Here is a 19,139-nt window from a genome sequence, read left to right as displayed (position 1 = left end):
ACATGCCCAACATATTTTTTACATGCCCAAACTTTTTTAACCAAAATTATAACAAATCACAACATTTTAACACTTACATGCTACACATAGTAAAGCAGAACATTGTTTTCAATAGTAGTGAATGTGTTACAGAGTTACAAATATTATTATTTTATTATTTGATTTTTGATTGAGTACATTATAAATTCATACAATACAATAGTTACAGTTTTAAAGATATTGAATTGATTTCTGTGAATATGTTTGAATATGATTTCTTTGTCTACTGAATTGCAGTAGAAGGTTGCTTGGAACCACATGTTTAACTTGATATTGATTACATTGTATTAGTTACTGTTTTGGAAGTCTTCTCATGTTGAATTCACACTCAAGGTGCAGACTGTATGCTGACTGTATGCTTATCAGTTCTAGCTATAAATAATGACTGTGACTAAGATTCTTAGACTAGGTGCTAATTAATTACAGTCTTATAGAAGTAAGGAAGTAAGGTACTGTATGTTGTATGAGAGATAGATATGATTGGTCAGTGAGATGTGTGGGTGTGACTTGGCATTAAGGATCTGTATGATTGATGGATGAATGAGAGATAGGATTGGTCATTGAGATGTGTGGGTGTGACTTGGGTTTAGGAATGAAAGGGTTTTCAATAAAGTGACAAGTTAGTTGATGAAGGAAGGAAGGAGAGGTCAGTAAGAGAAAAGTTAGAAAGTGCGTTACAAGTAAGAGAGAGACAGTTGGAAATAGGAGGATGGAAATTGTTAAATAAGATCTGATAAGAATGTAATAGAGTTAAGAAGGAATGCTTAAGAATGCAATATAGGAAGATGGAATTTGTTGAAAATTATGTGAACTATAAATGAATAAAAGAGTAAACGCAGAAAGCGAGTTGTGTTGTGCTAATCATAACAAGGGCACAGATTTCCCCCGGTCCGGTTACATAATGGTGGAGAATCAGGGTATGTTGGGACCAACACGGTTGTGGAACTCATAGAGGCTGGGTATGATGTGGTTGTCATGGACAACCTCGCAAATGCAAGCATGGACAGCATGAGGCAAGTTAATGAAATCACAGGCAAGCAGATGCCCACATTCAGTATGGACATGTTGGACAAGGATGCCCTCAGGGATCTATTCAAAAAGCACAGGATCCTCTGTGTGATGCACTTTGCTGGCCTGAAGACATTAGAGGAATCCTGTAACAAACCTCTTCTCTATTACAAGACAAATATAGGCGGAACAATCAGTCTTCTTGAGGTGATGAAGGAGTTCGGTGTGTACAACATGATCTTCTCCAGTTCTGCCGCTGTGTACGGCTCACCCAGTTACCTGCCCATAGATGAGAAACACACTGTAGGGGGCTGCATCAACCCCTATGGCAAGACCAAGTACTTCATTGAGGAAATCCTCAAAGATAATTGCACTGCAGAAAAGCAATGGAATGTTGTGCTGCTGCGCTACTTCAACCCAGTGGGGGCCCACGTGACTGGCAAGTTAGGGGAAGACCCTCAAGGAGTCCCCAACAACCTGATGCCCTACGTATCCCATGTGGCCGTAGGAAGGCTTAAGGAGCTCACAGTGTATGGAGACAACTATGATACACCTGATGAAACAGAGGTGCGTGATTACATCCATGTAGTGGACCTGGCTCAGGGACATGTGGCTGCCTTGAAGTACCTCGAGAAGGACTGTGGCTGCAAGGTGTTTAACTTGGGAACAGGGAAAGGTTTTTCTGTGATTGACATGGCCAAAGCTTATGAATCTGCTTCTGGAAAACGTGTGCCTTACCAGATAGCCGGTAGTCGTGAAGGTGATATAGCTTCGTGTTACGCTGATGCCTCTTTGGCTGAGAAGGAACTTGGATGGGCGTTAAAACTTGATCTTGCAAAGATGTGTGAAGACTTATGGCGCTGGCAGTCCAATAACCCGACAGGTTTCAGACAAGACAGCTAGGATCGGAGACTTATTGTTTATCAGTTTTAGACCAATTTTATTCGTTTATAGAAAGTAATTTTATGTTACCAAACAAAATCAAAAATTAAATTTTTACATAAATTGTTATTCTAAAATCTCAATTTACCTAATACATGTATATACGAAGTTTTTTGTGTGAAATGAAATTACATTTGTTATGCCTCTTTTGTGTAAATGTGGTTTAAAGTTGTTTAAACATTGATTGACAATCCATAAATTTTCTACAAACGCAGAAATTGAGACACTGAGTGTTATTGAAGTGTAAACCTCCTTTAAGTGTTCCAATTAAAAAGTAAAATCAGCTAAAAAATTAATGTACACTGATTCAATGTAGTATGTTTTTACAATGTAAAATGATGTCAATGTAAGAAGTGTACTGGGGTGAACACTTCTCCAATGAAGCAGGCACGTGAAGTAGTAAGACAATTCAAAAGCCAGTTACTTACCAAGTAAGCTACCTTACCATAGCAATTAACCTGTAATGTTGGGTTAAATGTCTAAGTGAAGTTTTATTATTATAATACTATGTACTGTGCGTAAATTCAAAATTTGTCCGGACATGATTTGATTATTTTTTTTTGGGGGGGGGGGGGGGGGGGAAATAGGAAATATGGTACTAGTTTTTATAATCAAACTAATGCTTAACTTTTATATTTTCAACAATATTATTTAAGTTACTTGTATAATATGGGGTTCTGTTAACCATTGATATCTATAAGGTTAGAAGATATATACAAGGTGTATATATGATCAAGGTGTACAAAGGGTGATCACCGACTTAATGAAAGGCATTTTCATGATGTATGTAGGTAGACATATATATAGGCGCAATGGAGAAATATGATGATGAAGGTCTTAATTACAATATGACTATTATGGCATATCATAATTCTTAATTTAAGTAAACCTATAGATGGTTACAGAATTAATAAGGGTACTGAAATGATGAATGTAATGAGTTCAAACTGGGAAAGTCTTTAATACAAGAATGTGTGTGGCCTTGCTATATGTACATTGTTTAAAATATAATAAATTGTCTCAATCAATTTAGAAAATCATGTTTTATCATGACTATTAAAAAAAAAATAGCACTATTATGCTTGCAACCAATAGGGTGGTTGTACTTACAAACTGTGTAAAAGTGAAAAGTGAAAAATGTTCATATGAAGTGACAAATATGTTTGAATATTTGTTCTTTGTCGTATGATTTTAATGACAATAATTTGACAGACATATGAATGATTATTGATTTGTTGTTATAAATATATGTACTAAAGAATGTTCAATTTTAATGTATGACTTTGCATATTGATGAACTTTGAAATTCAAGAAATAACTTCTGTATGTTTGTTAATTATAAACAATGACTTTATTTGTTTATGTAATTTACGTTGAAGAATTGTGTTTTTCATATAGCTTTGCTTTGTTAATTTGCGGAGCAAATTGTTTGGGAGAGTGAGGATGTGTTACAGAGTTACAAATATTATTATTTTATTATTTGATTTTTGATTGAGTACATTATAAATTCATACAATACAATAGTTACAGTTTTAAAGATATTGAATTGATTTCTGTGAATATGTTTGAATATGATTTCTTTGTCTACTGAATTGCAGTAGAAGGTTGCTTGGAACCACATGTTTAACTTGATATTGATTACATTGTATTAGTTACTGTCTTGGAAGTCTTCTCATGTTGAATTCACACTCAAGGTGCAGACTGTATGCTGACTGTATGCTTATCAGTTCTAGCTATAAATAATGACTGTGCAGGGCTTTTTTTCCTGACTTTGTGAAGCGGCCCTGGCCCCCTTATTTTGTGAAAAAATGAGTTGCAATCTTTTCAAAATTGTGACAAATTGAGTCGCGAAACTTTTCAAAATTGTGAAAAATTGAGTCGCGAACTTCTTAAAATTGTGAAAAACCGAGTCGTGAAATTATTAAAATTGTGAAAAATGGCCCATTTTGTAAAAATTCACGGCCATGTTAGGTTTGTGAATTGTCCTTTTCAAAATTGTGAAATGTCCTTCCACGGCCACTCATAAAGAAGGAAAAAAAGCCCTGCTGTGACTAAGATTCTTAGACTAGGTGCTAATTAATTACAGTCTTATAGAAGTAAGGAAGTAAGGTACTGTATGTTGTATGAGAGATAGATATGATTGGTCAGTGAGATGTGTGGGTGTGACTTGGCATTAAGGATCTGTATGATTGATGGATGAATGAGAGATAGGATTGGTCATTGAGATGTGTGGGTGTGACTTGGTTTTAGGAATGAAAGGGTTTTCAATAAAGTGACAAGTTAGTTGATGAAGGAAGGAAGGAGAGGTCAGTAAGAGAAAAGTTAGAAAGTGCGTTACAAGTAAGAGAGAGACAGTTGGAAATAGGAGGATGGAAATTGTTAAATAAGATCTGATAAGAATGTAATAGAGTTAAGAAGGAATGCTTAAGAATGCAATATAGGAAGATGGAATTTGTTGAAAATTATGTGAACTATAAATGAATAAAAGAGTAAACGCAGAAAGCGAGTTGTGTTGTGCTAATCATAACAAGGGCACAGATTTCCCCCGGTCCGGTTACAAATACAATTACATCTAATCAGTCACTAGAATTAAGACGGTCGATCGTTACACCAGTGCTCTTGAAAAGAGCGTTCTCTGGTGTCCTCGTACCATTTCTTGGCTTCCTTTTTCTCTAAATCATTGTCAATTTTCTATTTTATAAGTGCTTTATTGGGCTTAGCCCCATCAACATACCTAAGATACTGCATAGCCTCTATGTCGACAATGACATTTGTTTACATTGACAAAAACGGAAGCGTATTACTTGATTGAAATGATCGATTCAAAAAGCATCTTCTCGATTAATGTCTAGAGAAACCGTCGATAAGAACCGAATGTGACCGAACTGCATCGGTCAAAAACAATAACGATGACATGTGCAAGCAGGTGCATGTTGTTAAACCAATGGAATTTCATTGTTTTACAACTTACGGCAAGGTGTTTGTTAGCAAAATTGAAAAAATTATCTGCAAATATCAAGAACCGCTTACGATTTTTTTTATAAACTGTCAATTGGCTATAATAATTTACATGCCCGGCGGGCCACAAACGTGAATTTTTGTATGTGCCCGGCAGTAATTTTACTCGCCACGGGCGATCGGGCGTGTGCTAATTTCGAAGACTGTTTAAACAAATCTATTCAGTGTGATCTAAGTATAAATTGTCATGTTGACAAGGCTGGATTTTTGGCAACGAATAGCCTCCATAGAACAACACCTTCCAAAATGAGACATCATTGTGCTTATGTAATTCTTTAAACACATTTTAGGTCATTATCAGTCTGAATTTGCATTTAAATATTGAAGTGCTGGATTTTATTATTATACAGGATTATCGGGTAATGTATCCAGTTTGTGAAATTCATGTGCATGCAATAATTATTGTATTTTGGTTGAGCAGAATCAATGTCAAAGATTTTTCCAGGTGATCTTTTCACTTCCGTTCAGCCTTTGTACTTGAGTATAATATGCACACCCTCAAGTCCTGATGAATAAAATCGGAGGAAAAGGTGAATATTATATGCGTACAATTACGGTATAATGAATTAAAGGCCTGGTTTTGAGCTAACTAGGGCACAAAATGCTTGCTTTACAGTATGGATAGGGGAGTGCTTCCGATTTCGTAAAATGTGTATACGCACATTTTCTTACGGCAGCTGAGAATATGATGTGTACCTAGCTGCCTTATGAAATTGTATGTAGTGTGCCCAAAAGAGTCAAGAAAGCTCATATCAGCAATGGCTTGCAATTCTTCACGGAAGCATGAGTTAATTGCATGCCAAAGTACTATGATTAAATCAAAGCGCTAAAAGGCACTGAAGTTGTTTGCTATTGCATAATCTTAGACGCAACTCAGTTTTCAAAATGATGTTATAGCTTTTTATATCGCAAGTTTGAAATTAACACAACCATTCAAATTTATAAAGAGTGTGTCTTTAAGCACAGGTCAAGATGATCTACGAGTGTGCACTGTTTATCCTCATATTTATGTTATAGAGATAACTTAGACAAAATAACAACAATGTCTCTTTTTTTCGCAATTGGTTGCTGCACTGGCAACCATCTTTAAAATTTGGGTTGCCATGGCAAAGAATAACAAGCCTAGAATCATGTACATGTTGTGTTATGTGTATCTATTTTCTTTAAATTATTGAGCAACAATTTTGCCAACATGACAGACAGACATAACAATGCATCACGTCTTGTTGTTAGCCGGAATTGAATCTTTTCTTTGGCCTAATTGATCCACAGTCGCCAATTTGTATTCCAGGGCCCTCACACTACTTTGGGGGAAGGGGTCCGCAGCCCTTAGGAGGGGTAATTTTCGCGGTGTTTCCCTTTTTGGGGGATTTTTTTACATACTCTCTCATTATTTCATTTGTACATGTTTGCACTATATTCATTGCATTTTTCATAATTTAGTATGTTTGAAAACATTAAATTCAAATAGAATTAAGATATAATAATCATGAGACACATCTTTCTATTAAAAAAAAAAAAAAAAAAAAAATATATTTTTTTTTTTAAGGGGGAATTTTTCCCCCCAAAAGGGGAAAAAATTATACTTTTCAGGTGGGGGACTGCCGCCGAAATTCGGCGGCAGATTTGATAGATTGAGGGCCCTGTATTCTATGTTTAATTGGATTGAGTTGTTCAAGCTTTGAAAAAGCTTAAGTTGCCCTGCTTTTTAGACCAACTGTAACCAACTTTTGAAATTGAGTTTCCTGCCTGGGCTTAAATCTACTGGCCCCAGGCTTACGGGCAACCACAAAACCTGGAAGTTATTCATGATGTAAGATCTGACAGTGTATTGAACTCATTCAATTTGCAAGTCCAGAGCTCCAGATAAGGTTTTGTGAAATTCTTAAATTACTACCAGATTTTCAAAAAGAATTCTTAACTCTGAAATTTTATTTTTTTTGTTACTACTAAGTTTTGGAAAATAATTCTTATTTTTTCTTAATGACCTAAAAATAAATAATAATGGTTATTTTCATGCAAAAAAAAATCAAAATAAACATACTAGCAACTTTATTTATACGAGTTCAACAGTGTCTTTTCAGTATTATACAATTTTATTTTTCAAATACCTTCATATGCCCAAACCGTGCTTAGATTCCATGCCTTAGATGAATTTTTACATATTTTACAATTAAAACGGGTCTCCCATTCAATCTTTTCAACGATAAGCCACGGGACTTGTCCCTTCCATTCGTTCAATGTTTTTTTGTGTGTTTAAGTTTTGACCCGTCGTGTCGCGTTTTTGTTTAGCTTTTCCGACTGTGTCGGCAACTGAACATACAACATCGTATAAGATCTTTTCTATAATGTCTTTCTAAACATTAAACTTCGGCTCACTTTGCGTACAATATGTTAAAAGCGTGTTTTTGGACGCTTTGCAGTTTTTTAGGACGCTCTTTGGGCGCCGCCATTGTTTTTTGACAGATAGACTGCATACGCCGCTTTTATTGGAAAAAATGCGCATTGTTGAACAAACCTGATAACCATTCTATATAAGCACCGCAAAGATCTTTAATACGCGAAAAGAACTCAATAAAAATCGATACGAACCGATGTAAAAATAATATTCGTAACTTGATTTTGTAATTCTTAATGGTACGACAAGATTTTAAAATAAATACGTAACGAACTTGAAAATAATTCGTAATTACGAAAATACGACCCTTATCTGGAGCTCTGAAGTCTGAAGACATATTGAAAGGACCTTTCACATTTTGGAAAATAAACAAAATTAAACAATTTGATAATTTGGAGTGTTCTGTTGTATTCGTTATCATGTTTCAATTACTACGATGATTGCTGATACATGTAAAGTATAAAATACATCTCTCATTGTATGAGCAAGGATGGCCGAGTGGTCTAAACGATTTTTATTCCAGGGGCAGTGGTTAGAGCCCAGTTGAGGGTAAACTTTTGTTTCTTTAATTTTATTATTGTTTTTTACAGCTCACCTGAGCACAAAATCTTGTTATCAGTCTAGAGGCCACATTTATTGTCTGATCCTCATAAAACTAGGTCAGAAGATTCATCCCAATAATATCTTGGACGAGTTCGAAAATGATGGCAGTTGGTTGAAAAACATGGCCACCTGGGGGCGGGGCATTTTTCCTTATATGGCTAAAGTAAAACCTTGTTAACACTCTAGTTAAATGGAGCTTTTAAGATCCAATGTTTACATTTATCAATATTAAGCATTTAATGACAAACTGTGAAAAGGTCCCTTTAAGATGTTTACTAAAAAATGCCACAAGGTAAAAATTTAGAACTCATTGGTTCATTAATTGATTAGCAAAGTTTTCTTAAAATTTAACTTCCTATTTTATTTATTTGTGCAAAATTGTTTAATTGATAAAAGTCGTAATGTACGTAATTTGTATATATTAAGCAGAATTTTTAAGTGCGATAGTCTCTTATAATTCCAATATGGAATGGCAATATACATTTGACATTTTGTAATTATTTGTATTGTTATCACCATGAATATATATTGATGATACTTTAAAAAGATAAAGATATTGGTTGTTTATTTGATTTAAAAGTGATTTTGTTTATTTGCCTTGTCAGCAAGGTCACTTTGAAGTTATTTTCACTTTTATCTTTTTTTTCCAAATCATTAATAGAAAAGATAATTTAATCTTCATTTTGGGAAAACAGGGCTTAATGCATATGCATTAATTGTCATCCCAGTACCAGAGACTCTTTAAACAAAAAACACCATAAAATCAGAAAGTGTCGTCCTTCATTAGCTTGTGCGCATTGCACAGGCTAATCAGTGTGCACAGGCTAATCTTATTTGACATGCATTATGCCCCATTTTCCCGGAAAGAAGCCAATATGTACAGATTTCAATGATAAATTGGCCAATGTCATTACACAAGCTGTTAAATCCTAGACTGGCTTATGTCATAGCAAAAGCTGTTAAACACTATTGATTACATACACGCTGTCTGCAGTGTACCTGAGTGGTGAAGTATAAACAGGCAGATGTGGTGGTTATCATTCCTAGCGTAATTAAGAGCAGACTGACTTGCAAAACTCCCTCTACATTAGTTGCCCGCTAGCGCAAACTTAAAATGGTGTAAGCAATGTTCATGGAAGAAAAATGTTAGAAAAATGTTTCTAAATGAACAATTGTAAGAATTACGAATAACTTTATTTAATATCTATTTCGTCTGCCCCGAATCAGGGAAGGCTTGGAAAAGGACAACCGTTTCCCCTGTGATTTTAAAGTGCAGTATTACAAAAGCCTTTTTGCGTTGCAAATAGACTAAAAACTGCACAAGTTCTGGTTAAAATCTGCCCTGATACACTACACGACCCGTGATTTTTGCCTAATTTGCGAAGTCAAGGCGGGCATTTTGCTTTTTGGGTGGAAAATCACCGCGATTTCACGTGACTCGTCACTCCGACATCGCGCGAGAGCAAGATAATCTTCGCGCTAAATCCCCTCAATGTTGTGGTGATTTGCTGCGATTCTGCGACAACGATGACTCGCCAATTCATGCATAGAAACCGAATCGTATCGATAACTTTATACATGTACATAACGCTTCTAATGTTCACAATTATCCGATAATCCAACATCAAACAAATAATCTTGAACATTTATGTCGGTAAATATGTTTGAGAATTTCATTAAAACAACCATTTGACTACGCCATTTTTCAGAAGTGTAAAGAGTACAGCGCATAATGTGGGACACAGCTTTCATTGGACAAACGTATTTAAATTTAGATTGATACAATACGATCTTACAAAAAAAAACGTTTTATTGCGTCATACGCCTTCATGTAAAAAACGTTTTCCTTCTGGAAATTGTGCTATTAATGCATAATATTATCAAAACATTTTTTTTTCACACGTAAAGCGTTGTAACAAATTAATATACAATTCAAAACAAATATACCATAAGTATAAATGTTCCGTTAAATTCCCAAATGAGAATAAAAATTTATAAGAATAATCCAAAACACACTTCCGATGTTTTATGTTAACACGACGTTTACAAATGCTTTAAATATAGTCATCATATATATTTCCCGACAAAAGAGCGCGAAAATTATGCGGCAATGTACAAGGTCAAGGTATACGAGTGTGCAAGTATTGATTTTTTATACAAACTGTGTAGCGCAGAGAACATTGAATTCTGTTGTTTTCGGTTAAATGTTTCTTTGGTATTTTTAAAACAGTTATATCGCCAACAATTTGATATTTCTTTTAAAGTCAATTCAAATCAAACACAGCCGTATCCGTATCGTTACTGATAGAAGTAAAACATAATACCTTGACTTGTATAATTTTTTTGTTGTGAGAGACCATCTGAGTAAACGTCGAAAAATATATCCAAACTGTTATTTTTGTCAATGCCCTTTGATCCATTATCGCACTTAATTGGCAGCGCCATCCTGTTGTTTCTGTGATTGTCACATCTTTTCACAGTTTGAACACGTACAAAGAGTGCCAATTAGACACTTGAACAAACACTATCACCCGCTGGACAGTACACACTAAATAATCAAATGTTGAGGGTTTTTTGTTTTTGGCGTGAAAACCCAGAGAAATGCATGTGCATTATACATCATCATAAATTTATTGAACTCTGCGAACGCTAAGTGCTACGTTGATATACTCGTGTTTTTTTTTCAGCAAAACAAACACAATGTTTAACGGCTTTAATATATAGGCAATGATGTAATAACAACAAATTATTTACCACGATGTCATAATAACATGTACTTAAAAATAGAACAGTATATGTATTTCCGATTTCCGGCTTATCAAGCATTGTGAATGTATGTACAACGCTCGGAAAGTAACGCGAGTAACACGAGTTATCCGCATTGGAGCCTGAAACAGAATTTAAATAAGTATAGCATATTTTAGTCCAAATAATTAGATGTAATCTACCGATTACATTTAACCTTTAAATGAAAGTGTAACTTAAACAATTTCCTGTATCTTAAGGCGCGAATATTTTGCTAAACTCTGTTAACAAAAGGGCTACACGTTATAATTCTTAATGAAATGCAAAAATAAGTATTAACACAATTAATAACATCAATTAACACACACGGTAAGATCAAAGTTTAAATGGAAAACTTATATCATATTTCTCGTAAATTACCAAATTATTAGTTTCGTCGAAATCAAATACCATGTAGAGAAACAAGGTATTTATAACCGACCAAATGACAAAACACTATGCAACTTTCAATTTACACAGTGCTACGCTACATGTATATTGCAACAATATGGAATTTGAACAGTGGTATTGTATTCGGGCCTGGAATATAATTGATTGTAAGTTTTAATAAACATTCTGCTAATGCAATTAGTTAAATAATGTTTACATGTTATGTTAAATAATTATTGCATGATCATTGTTCTGCGCTGTTATATTAATTTGGAGCCGTTAAAGCTTCCGACATTACTTCATCACGTTCATGTCGGAACGGGAGTATTTTAGCTAATACGCCCATTGCATACAACAACAACAAAAGCTTTATTATTGCAATGTATAATGTAAGTGTATACATATATGTTACATGTTCATGTAATGTAGTGTAACCCTTAATGTAAATCTCTTAAAAAGGTGAACCACGGCGGTTCGCGGTGATTCGCGCTGATTGCGTAACAGCGAGATACATCGCGCGACGGTCGCCAAGACATCACCCAAATTTTCTTGTCGCTCGGAATCACCGCAATTTGTCACTTTGCATCGAATGCGGTGATGCGAGAATTGCGGCAAAAATCACGGGTCGCGTAGTGTATTTTCATACAGGTTAGAATAAATGAGATTTTCAGTTTAGAAAATGGACGGGTAAGGCTAACATAACCATTTTACTGTTTGGTTTTCATTCATATCATTGTATTTAATAACAATTTTCCAAAAAAATAATTGATTTTAACTTAAAAATATTTTCCCAACTTGGGGTAAATTGACGCTTGAATTTCCAATTTCAAGGGTATAGGTCATGTTGCCAAAGTGGTGAAATTCAGCCCTGATGTTGTATTGTTGAAATGTTTAAATCTGAATATTTGTATGTCCCCAAGTCCTTACTGGGGGACATATTGTTTTTGCCCTGTCTGTTGGTTTGTTAGTTTGCATCAAACTTTAACATTGGCCATAACTTTTGCAATATTGACGATCGCAACTTGATAATTGGCATGCATGTGTATCTCATGGAGCTGCACATTTTGAGTGGTAAAAGGTCAAGGTCGTTCTTCAAGGTCAAAGGTAAAATACCTACTGGGGGGCAAAGTGTTTCACAAACACATCTTGTTGATCTGAAGTTTAAAAGTCTTTGAATACTGTTAAATTGAAGTTATGTGAATTGAATATCATGAAATTTTATTTTATGTCTAAATGAACTGTGATCCATAAATGGAAAAATTCTGGCATCTCACATTCACAGTTCTTGAACATGCTCTAATTTAGGCATGAAGGTCCATGAATAACCTATGGAAAGGTCATGAACATTCCTCAGAAATCCCCACAAAGTGCATGAATATTTTATAAACAGTTCATGAACAAAATTCATGAAAAGTAATCATACAGTTCTTGAATTATTAATGAATGATTCATGAACTGAAAATGTGACTCCCATCATCTTTTCATTTCAGGAACTGTTCATGAACATGAGAACTTCATGAACTTAAGAATATTCAAGAATTGTGTTCATGAATGTTCTTAAGTTTATGAACTTTTCATGTTAATCAATAATTCATGTAATGACAAGATCATGAATAGTATCATTTTCAGTTCATAAATCATTCATGAATATTAATGAACTGTATGATGAATGTTCATTAACTTTCTGACCTGTTTACTTCTACGGATTCGCCGTAGTTACTACGGATTATTTGGCTAAACTACGCACTACGGATTTGTACTGAAAAACTACGGATCCATGGATCAAAATGGTCAAATTTCAGATTTTAATCGTACTTTCGCTTATTTTCGGTCTTAACGGGTAATTTATCAATCATAATCATTTATGGCGCTTGCGAAGTAAAAAACGTTGAAATTCAAGCCTCCCGGGGAACGAGTGCTGATCGAGCATGTTGAGTCGTCACCGAACTGACTTGCGTATTGGTTCGCAAATTTAGCCGAATATATACGATTTTATGTTGCTATCCAGTATACACATCTCTCTTTCTATTGCGGAGAATACCGACGATAGTCGATGTATCGGGATTGAGCACGCCTGTTTTTACACACGTCCAATATGGTGGCAAGCAGACGAGAATTTGCGATTAACGCCGAAAATAATAAATACCATTCAAATTAACAACGGATAATATCATTCGGTCATAAGGGAATAATGTAATGCGTGTGTCAATTAACGCAACATACTACGTTTGAGATTAAAAAAACAAATATTTATCAGAACTCTGCGCAGTGAATGTGCGTCACGGAAACGAGTGTTGGAAAATTGGAGTTTAGTATACTCACAAAGTTAGAGCATTTATTATAATAAGATGAGTATCGTTTGAAAATGGAAAGAGACAAACATGATTTGATTTATATGTTAGTGGATCTGTGTATAATCAGATTCATATGCATATTCTGCTTTATTATGTTTATTACGTTGTACAGTTCAATGAAATAGCATTGCACTGAGGTTGTCAAGTGCAAGATATTGAAAGGTAAACAAATAAAATATATTATTCTAACTCCATTTAATACATCATTAACACAACAAGAACACTAAAGGATGTTTGTCAATATTTGTTTATGTTTTCCCCTCATGATATTTAATTTATAAAAATACTGTAGTAAATTAATAGCTAATCTTAAAGAGCTTATGATCAAATGGTGTATTTAAGAATCTATAAATTATTGCAAGCTTAATATGCATGTGGATGGATATTATCTAAGTATTGTCTTCATTTTAAGAAGACATTGAAGTGGCACTTTATAATATAAAATGCTGTCAAACATGCACTTAAAAACAATTTTAATTTTGTTACTTATATACATATGTATAATGCTTAATGTCTACAAATTTCATGGTTTATCGCGTTTTTTTTCCAATTTCATGGTTTATCGGGTTAATTTTCCCAATCCAAATGGCACAGGCTGTAAAACATCAAAGCAAAAAAAATTCACGTAACAGATTTTATTATTAGCAAGTAAATTCATCTAATGCTTTATGTACCGTTAAACTGATATGTGACCCAGTCATGGTGTTTAAAATGATTGAAAAGTTTAAAACTACTGACAACAGCCCCAAACTACTGAGAGATGCCCTCCATACTACTGAGAAGCAATCGGTAGGGTAAACAGGTCTGAACTTTGTTCATGAATTGTTCGTGGATATTCATGAATTATTCATAATCATTTCAACTGGGCATGGTATGTTGTCGTCATATCATATCATGAATTAGCAAAGACTGCTCTGTTTTGTTGCTCAGCAGAGTTTGTTTGGTAGAGCTGTCATCAGTTACTATCATTTATAGTAATTGAATAATAGGGGCCTTAGAATCAGTGTCCATCCACACTATCACGCTATCAAAATATGCCATGGCAGGCAGATTTGAACAAAAGTCAGCAAAACAGAGAATCTTAGGAGAGTTGGGTTACGCTGAGCTGAGACATGTACATGTAAGGATGCAAGAGGTTTAAGTAAGAGTTATTAATTAATTATTATTATGTAGTATGAAAAAATAATGTATAATGTTTATTCGGTTTGATAACTTTGGAAAAATGAACTCCTCTCACCCTTCAAAAATTGTAACAATGGTGGCAACGGTGTGATTATGTGTGTATAATGTTTTGTTACTTGTAACAAAGGACACATTTGCCCCTGATGTGGGCCAAATTTTGACATTAGGAATATAATTGAAACAATTTTGGTAGAGGTTCACTAGATGATGTTTCATGACATATATGTATGTTCTAGGCCTTGTGGGAGAAGATTTTAAAAGTTTTCACAATAATCATATAATCAGAGCTCCAGATAAGGGTCGTATTTTCGTAATTACGAATTATTTTTAAGTCTGTTACGTATTTATTTCAAAATCTTGTCGTACCATTAAGAATTACAATATCAAGTTACGAATATTATTTTTACATCGGTTTGTATCGATTTTTATTGAGTTCTTTTTGCATATTAAAGATCTTTGCGGTGCTTATATAGAATGGTTATCGGGTTTGTTTAACAAAGCGCATTTTTTCCAATAAAAGCGGCGTATACAGTCTATCTGTCAAAAACAATGGCGGCGCCCAGAGAGCGTCTTAAAAAACTGCAAAGTGTCCAAAAACATGCTTTTAGCATATTGTACGCAAAGTGAGCCGAAGTTAAATGTTTAGAAAGACATTATAGAAAATATCTTATACGATGTTGTATGTTCAGTTGCCGACAAAGTCGGAAAAGCTAAACAAAAACGCGACACGACGGGTCCAAACTTAAACACAAAAAAAACATTGAACGAGTGGAAGGGACAAGTCCCGTGGCTAATCGTTGAAAAGATTGAAGGGGAGACCCGTTTTAATTGTGACATATGTAAAAATTCATCTAAGGCATGCAATCTAAGCACAGTTTGGGCATATGAAGGTATTTGAAAAATAAAATTGTATAATACTGAAAAGACACTGTTGAACTCGTATAAATAAAGTTGCTAGTATGTTTATTTTGAATTTTTTTGCATGAAAAGAACCATTATTATTTATTTTTAGGTCATTAAGAAAAAATAAGAATTATTTTCCAAAACTTAGTAGTAATATTAAGAATAAAATTTCAGATTTAAGAATTCTTTTTGAAAATCTGGTAGTAATTTAAGAATTTCACAAAACCTTAACTGGAGCTCTGATATAATGAAAACACATTTACCCCCGGTATTAAAATTAATAATTTGTATTTATTTTCATATTTTCCCAATTTTTAAGGTTTCTCGCGCAATTTTTATAAGCCAGTTTAAAAAAAAGGGCCGTATTATAGTTTCACCTTGGCGGTGGGCGGGAGGCGTCCACAGCATTGTCCGCTCTCTAATTCAAAGAGTTTTCATCCGATCTTCACCAAACTTGGTAAGAAGTTTTATTTAGACAATATCTAGATCAAGTTCGAATATGGATTATGCCGGGTCAAAAACTAGGTCACAGGGTCACTAAAATGGTGCTTTTCAAGCATTTAGCATGGTGTCCGCTCTCTAATTGAAGTAGTTTTTATCCGATCTTCACCAAACTTGGTCAGAAGTTGTATCTGGGCAATATCTTTGTCAAGTTCGAATATGGGTCATGCCGGGTCAAAAACTAGGTCACAGGGTCACTTTCAAGCATTTAGCATGTTGTCCGCTCTGTAATAGAAGTAGTTTTTATCCGATAATCACGATACTTGGTCAGAAGTTGTATCTAGACAATATCTAGGTCAAGTACGAATATGGGTCATGCAGGTCAAAAACTAGGTCACAGGGTCACTTAGTGCATTTCAAGCTTTTAGCATTGTGTCCGCTCTCTAATTGAAGTAGTTTTCATCCAATCTTCACCAAATTTGGTCAGAAGTTGTGTTTAGACAATATCTAGGTCAAGTTCCAATATGGGTCATGCCGGGTCAAAAACTAGATCATGAGGTCACTTAGTGCATTTCAAGCTTTTAGCATTGTGTCCGCTCTCTAATTGAAGTAGTTTTCATCTGATCTTCACCAAATTTGGTCAGAAGTTGTGTCTAAATGATATGTAGGTCAAGTTCAAATATGGGTCATGGTAAAGTTATCAAGTTGTCAAAAACCTTCAAACTGGGGTATCTTGTGACAGTTTGGCACTCTTGTTTCCAATCCAAACGCCACAGACTAAAATCACTGCTACTACTACTACTTCTATCACTACTACTACCACTATGACTACTGCTACTGCTACTACTACTACATTTGTACTACTACTACTACTACTACTACTACTACTTCTACTATTACTACTACTGCATCTACTACTACTACTACTACTACTACTACTACTACTACTACTACTACTACTACTACTACTACTTCTACTACTGCTACTACTACTACTACTACTACTACTACTACTACTTCTACTACTACTACTATTCCTACTCCTACTACTACTACTACTGCTACTGCTACTGCTGCTACTACTACTACTGCTACTGCTGCTGCTGCTACTACTACTACTACTACTACTGCTTCTGATTCTGCTTCTGCTACTACTACTACTTCAACTACTACTACTACTACTGCTGCTGCTGCTGCTACTACTGCTACTGTTACTATTACTACTACTACTACAACTACTGCATCTACTACTGCTGCTGCTACTGCTGTTATTTCTACTACTACTACTTCTTCTACTACTACTACTGCTACTGCTGCTGCTACTACTACTGCTACTACTGCTACTGCTGCTACTTCTACTTCTGCTGCTGCTACTAACTACTAAATAGTCATTATTTATACAAATGAGTGCATTTAAACTCTCGCTTAAAGCAAAGCGTGTGAAAGAACATCATGGCCATGCCAGTATTGGGGAAATGATTTGACTGCATGTATATGGTGACATTCATCCTTGTATCAGAATGAAGCAAATGCAGTTGTGTTTAGTCATGCATTCCACTCTCTCAATGCAGTGTTGAATTTAGATCCAATTACTTATAATGTCAGGACGGCTGTTTAATTTAATTTTTATCAGGAACAAAAGGCAGCCATGTGTATGGTGTCAAATTGGGGCTGTTGACAATAGAGGAAATTTCATCAACTAAGTGTTTATAATTATTTAAGGACATTATTAGAACATCTAGCTGAAATGCATGCTATAAATACACAGGTTTTAACTTCACTTTTTATTCCCCCCTTGGAAGAAGAGGGGGTATATTGTTTTGCACATGTCGGTCCGTCGGTCGGTCGGTCCGTCCACCAGATGGTTTCCGGATGATAACTCAAGAACGCTAAGGCCTAGGATCATGAAACTTCATAGGTACATTGATATTGACTGGCAGATGACCCCTATTGATTTTTAGGTCACTTTAAAGTTAAAGGTCAAGGTAATAGTGACTCAAAATAGTAAAATGGTTTCCGGATGATTACGCAAGAAGGCTTAGGCCTAAGGATCATGAAACTTCAAAGGTACATTGATCATGACTGGCAGATGACCCCTATTGATTTTCAGGTCACTAGGTCAAAGGTCAAGGACACAGTGTCTCGAAACAGTAAAATGGTTTCAGGATGATAACTCAAGAATGCTTACACCTATGATCATGAAACTTCATAGGTACATTGATAATGACTGGCAGATGACCCCTAATGATTTTCAGGTCACTAGGTCAAAGGTCAAGGTCACAGTGACTTGAAATAGTAAAATGGTTTCCGGATGATAACTCAAGAATGCTTACGCCTAGGATCATGAAACTTCATAGGTACATTGATCATGACTGGCAGATGACCTCTATTAATTTTCAGGTCACTAGGTCAAAGGTCAATGTCACAGTGACTTGAAACAGTAAAATGGTTTCCTGATGATAACTCAAAAATAATTAGGTCTAGGATCATGAAACTTCATAGGTACATTGACTGATCATGACTGGCAGGTATATTATTCACACAATGGCTGCCACAACAACTGACAGCCCATATGGGGGCATGCATGTTTTACAAACAGCCCTTGTTAGTATAACTGAAGCTATACCTATACTAGCACGCAGGCTGCCCCTGCGAAATGTTGTTCTGCAGTTCACGAATAATTCGTGAACAGTTTATGAACTGTTCGTGAACTGAGTTCATGAACTGTTCATGAATAGTTCGTGAACAGAAAATGAGCCACGTCTGTGAAAAGTTCTTGAAATTTTAGTTCATGAACTGTTCATGAACACTAATGGCATTAAGTGTTCATGAAATATTCTTGAAACCTAATGGCATGAAGTGTTCATGAACTATTCTTGAACCCTTATGGCATGAAGTGTTCATGAACTATGCTTGAACCCGTGTGGCATGAAGTGTTCATGAACTATTCTTGAACCATTATGGCATGAAATGTTCATGAACTATTCATGAACATCAATGGCATGAAGTGTTCTTGAACAGTTCATGAACAACACAATTCTTGAAAAATTCTTCAGGGTTTTGCTGTTCACGAACAG

General features: G+C 35.0%; 2 protein-coding genes across 3 annotated transcripts in view; both read left to right on the top strand.

Annotated features, from left to right (window-relative positions):
- Positions 1–1,952, top strand: part of LOC127865134 (UDP-glucose 4-epimerase-like) — a 62,877-nt gene extending 60,925 nt beyond the window's left edge. Inside the window, exon 5 of the mRNA XM_052405028.1 lies at positions 911–1,952. Coding sequence (XP_052260988.1) covers positions 911–1,950 — 1,040 coding nt within the window. The 3' untranslated portion in view covers positions 1,951–1,952. The remainder of the gene's footprint in view (positions 1–910) is intronic.
- The window catches only part of LOC127864285 (uncharacterized), a 502,833-nt gene that overhangs the window by 333,102 nt on the left and 150,592 nt on the right, over positions 1–19,139 (top strand). The window lies entirely within an intron of this gene.

Source organism: Dreissena polymorpha, chromosome 1 (assembly GCF_020536995.1).
Source record: "Dreissena polymorpha isolate Duluth1 chromosome 1, UMN_Dpol_1.0, whole genome shotgun sequence".
NCBI lineage: Eukaryota > Metazoa > Mollusca > Bivalvia > Myida > Dreissenidae > Dreissena > Dreissena polymorpha.
The sequence above is the reverse complement of the archived record's forward strand: the minus strand, read 5'-3'. Positions and strand labels throughout refer to the sequence as shown.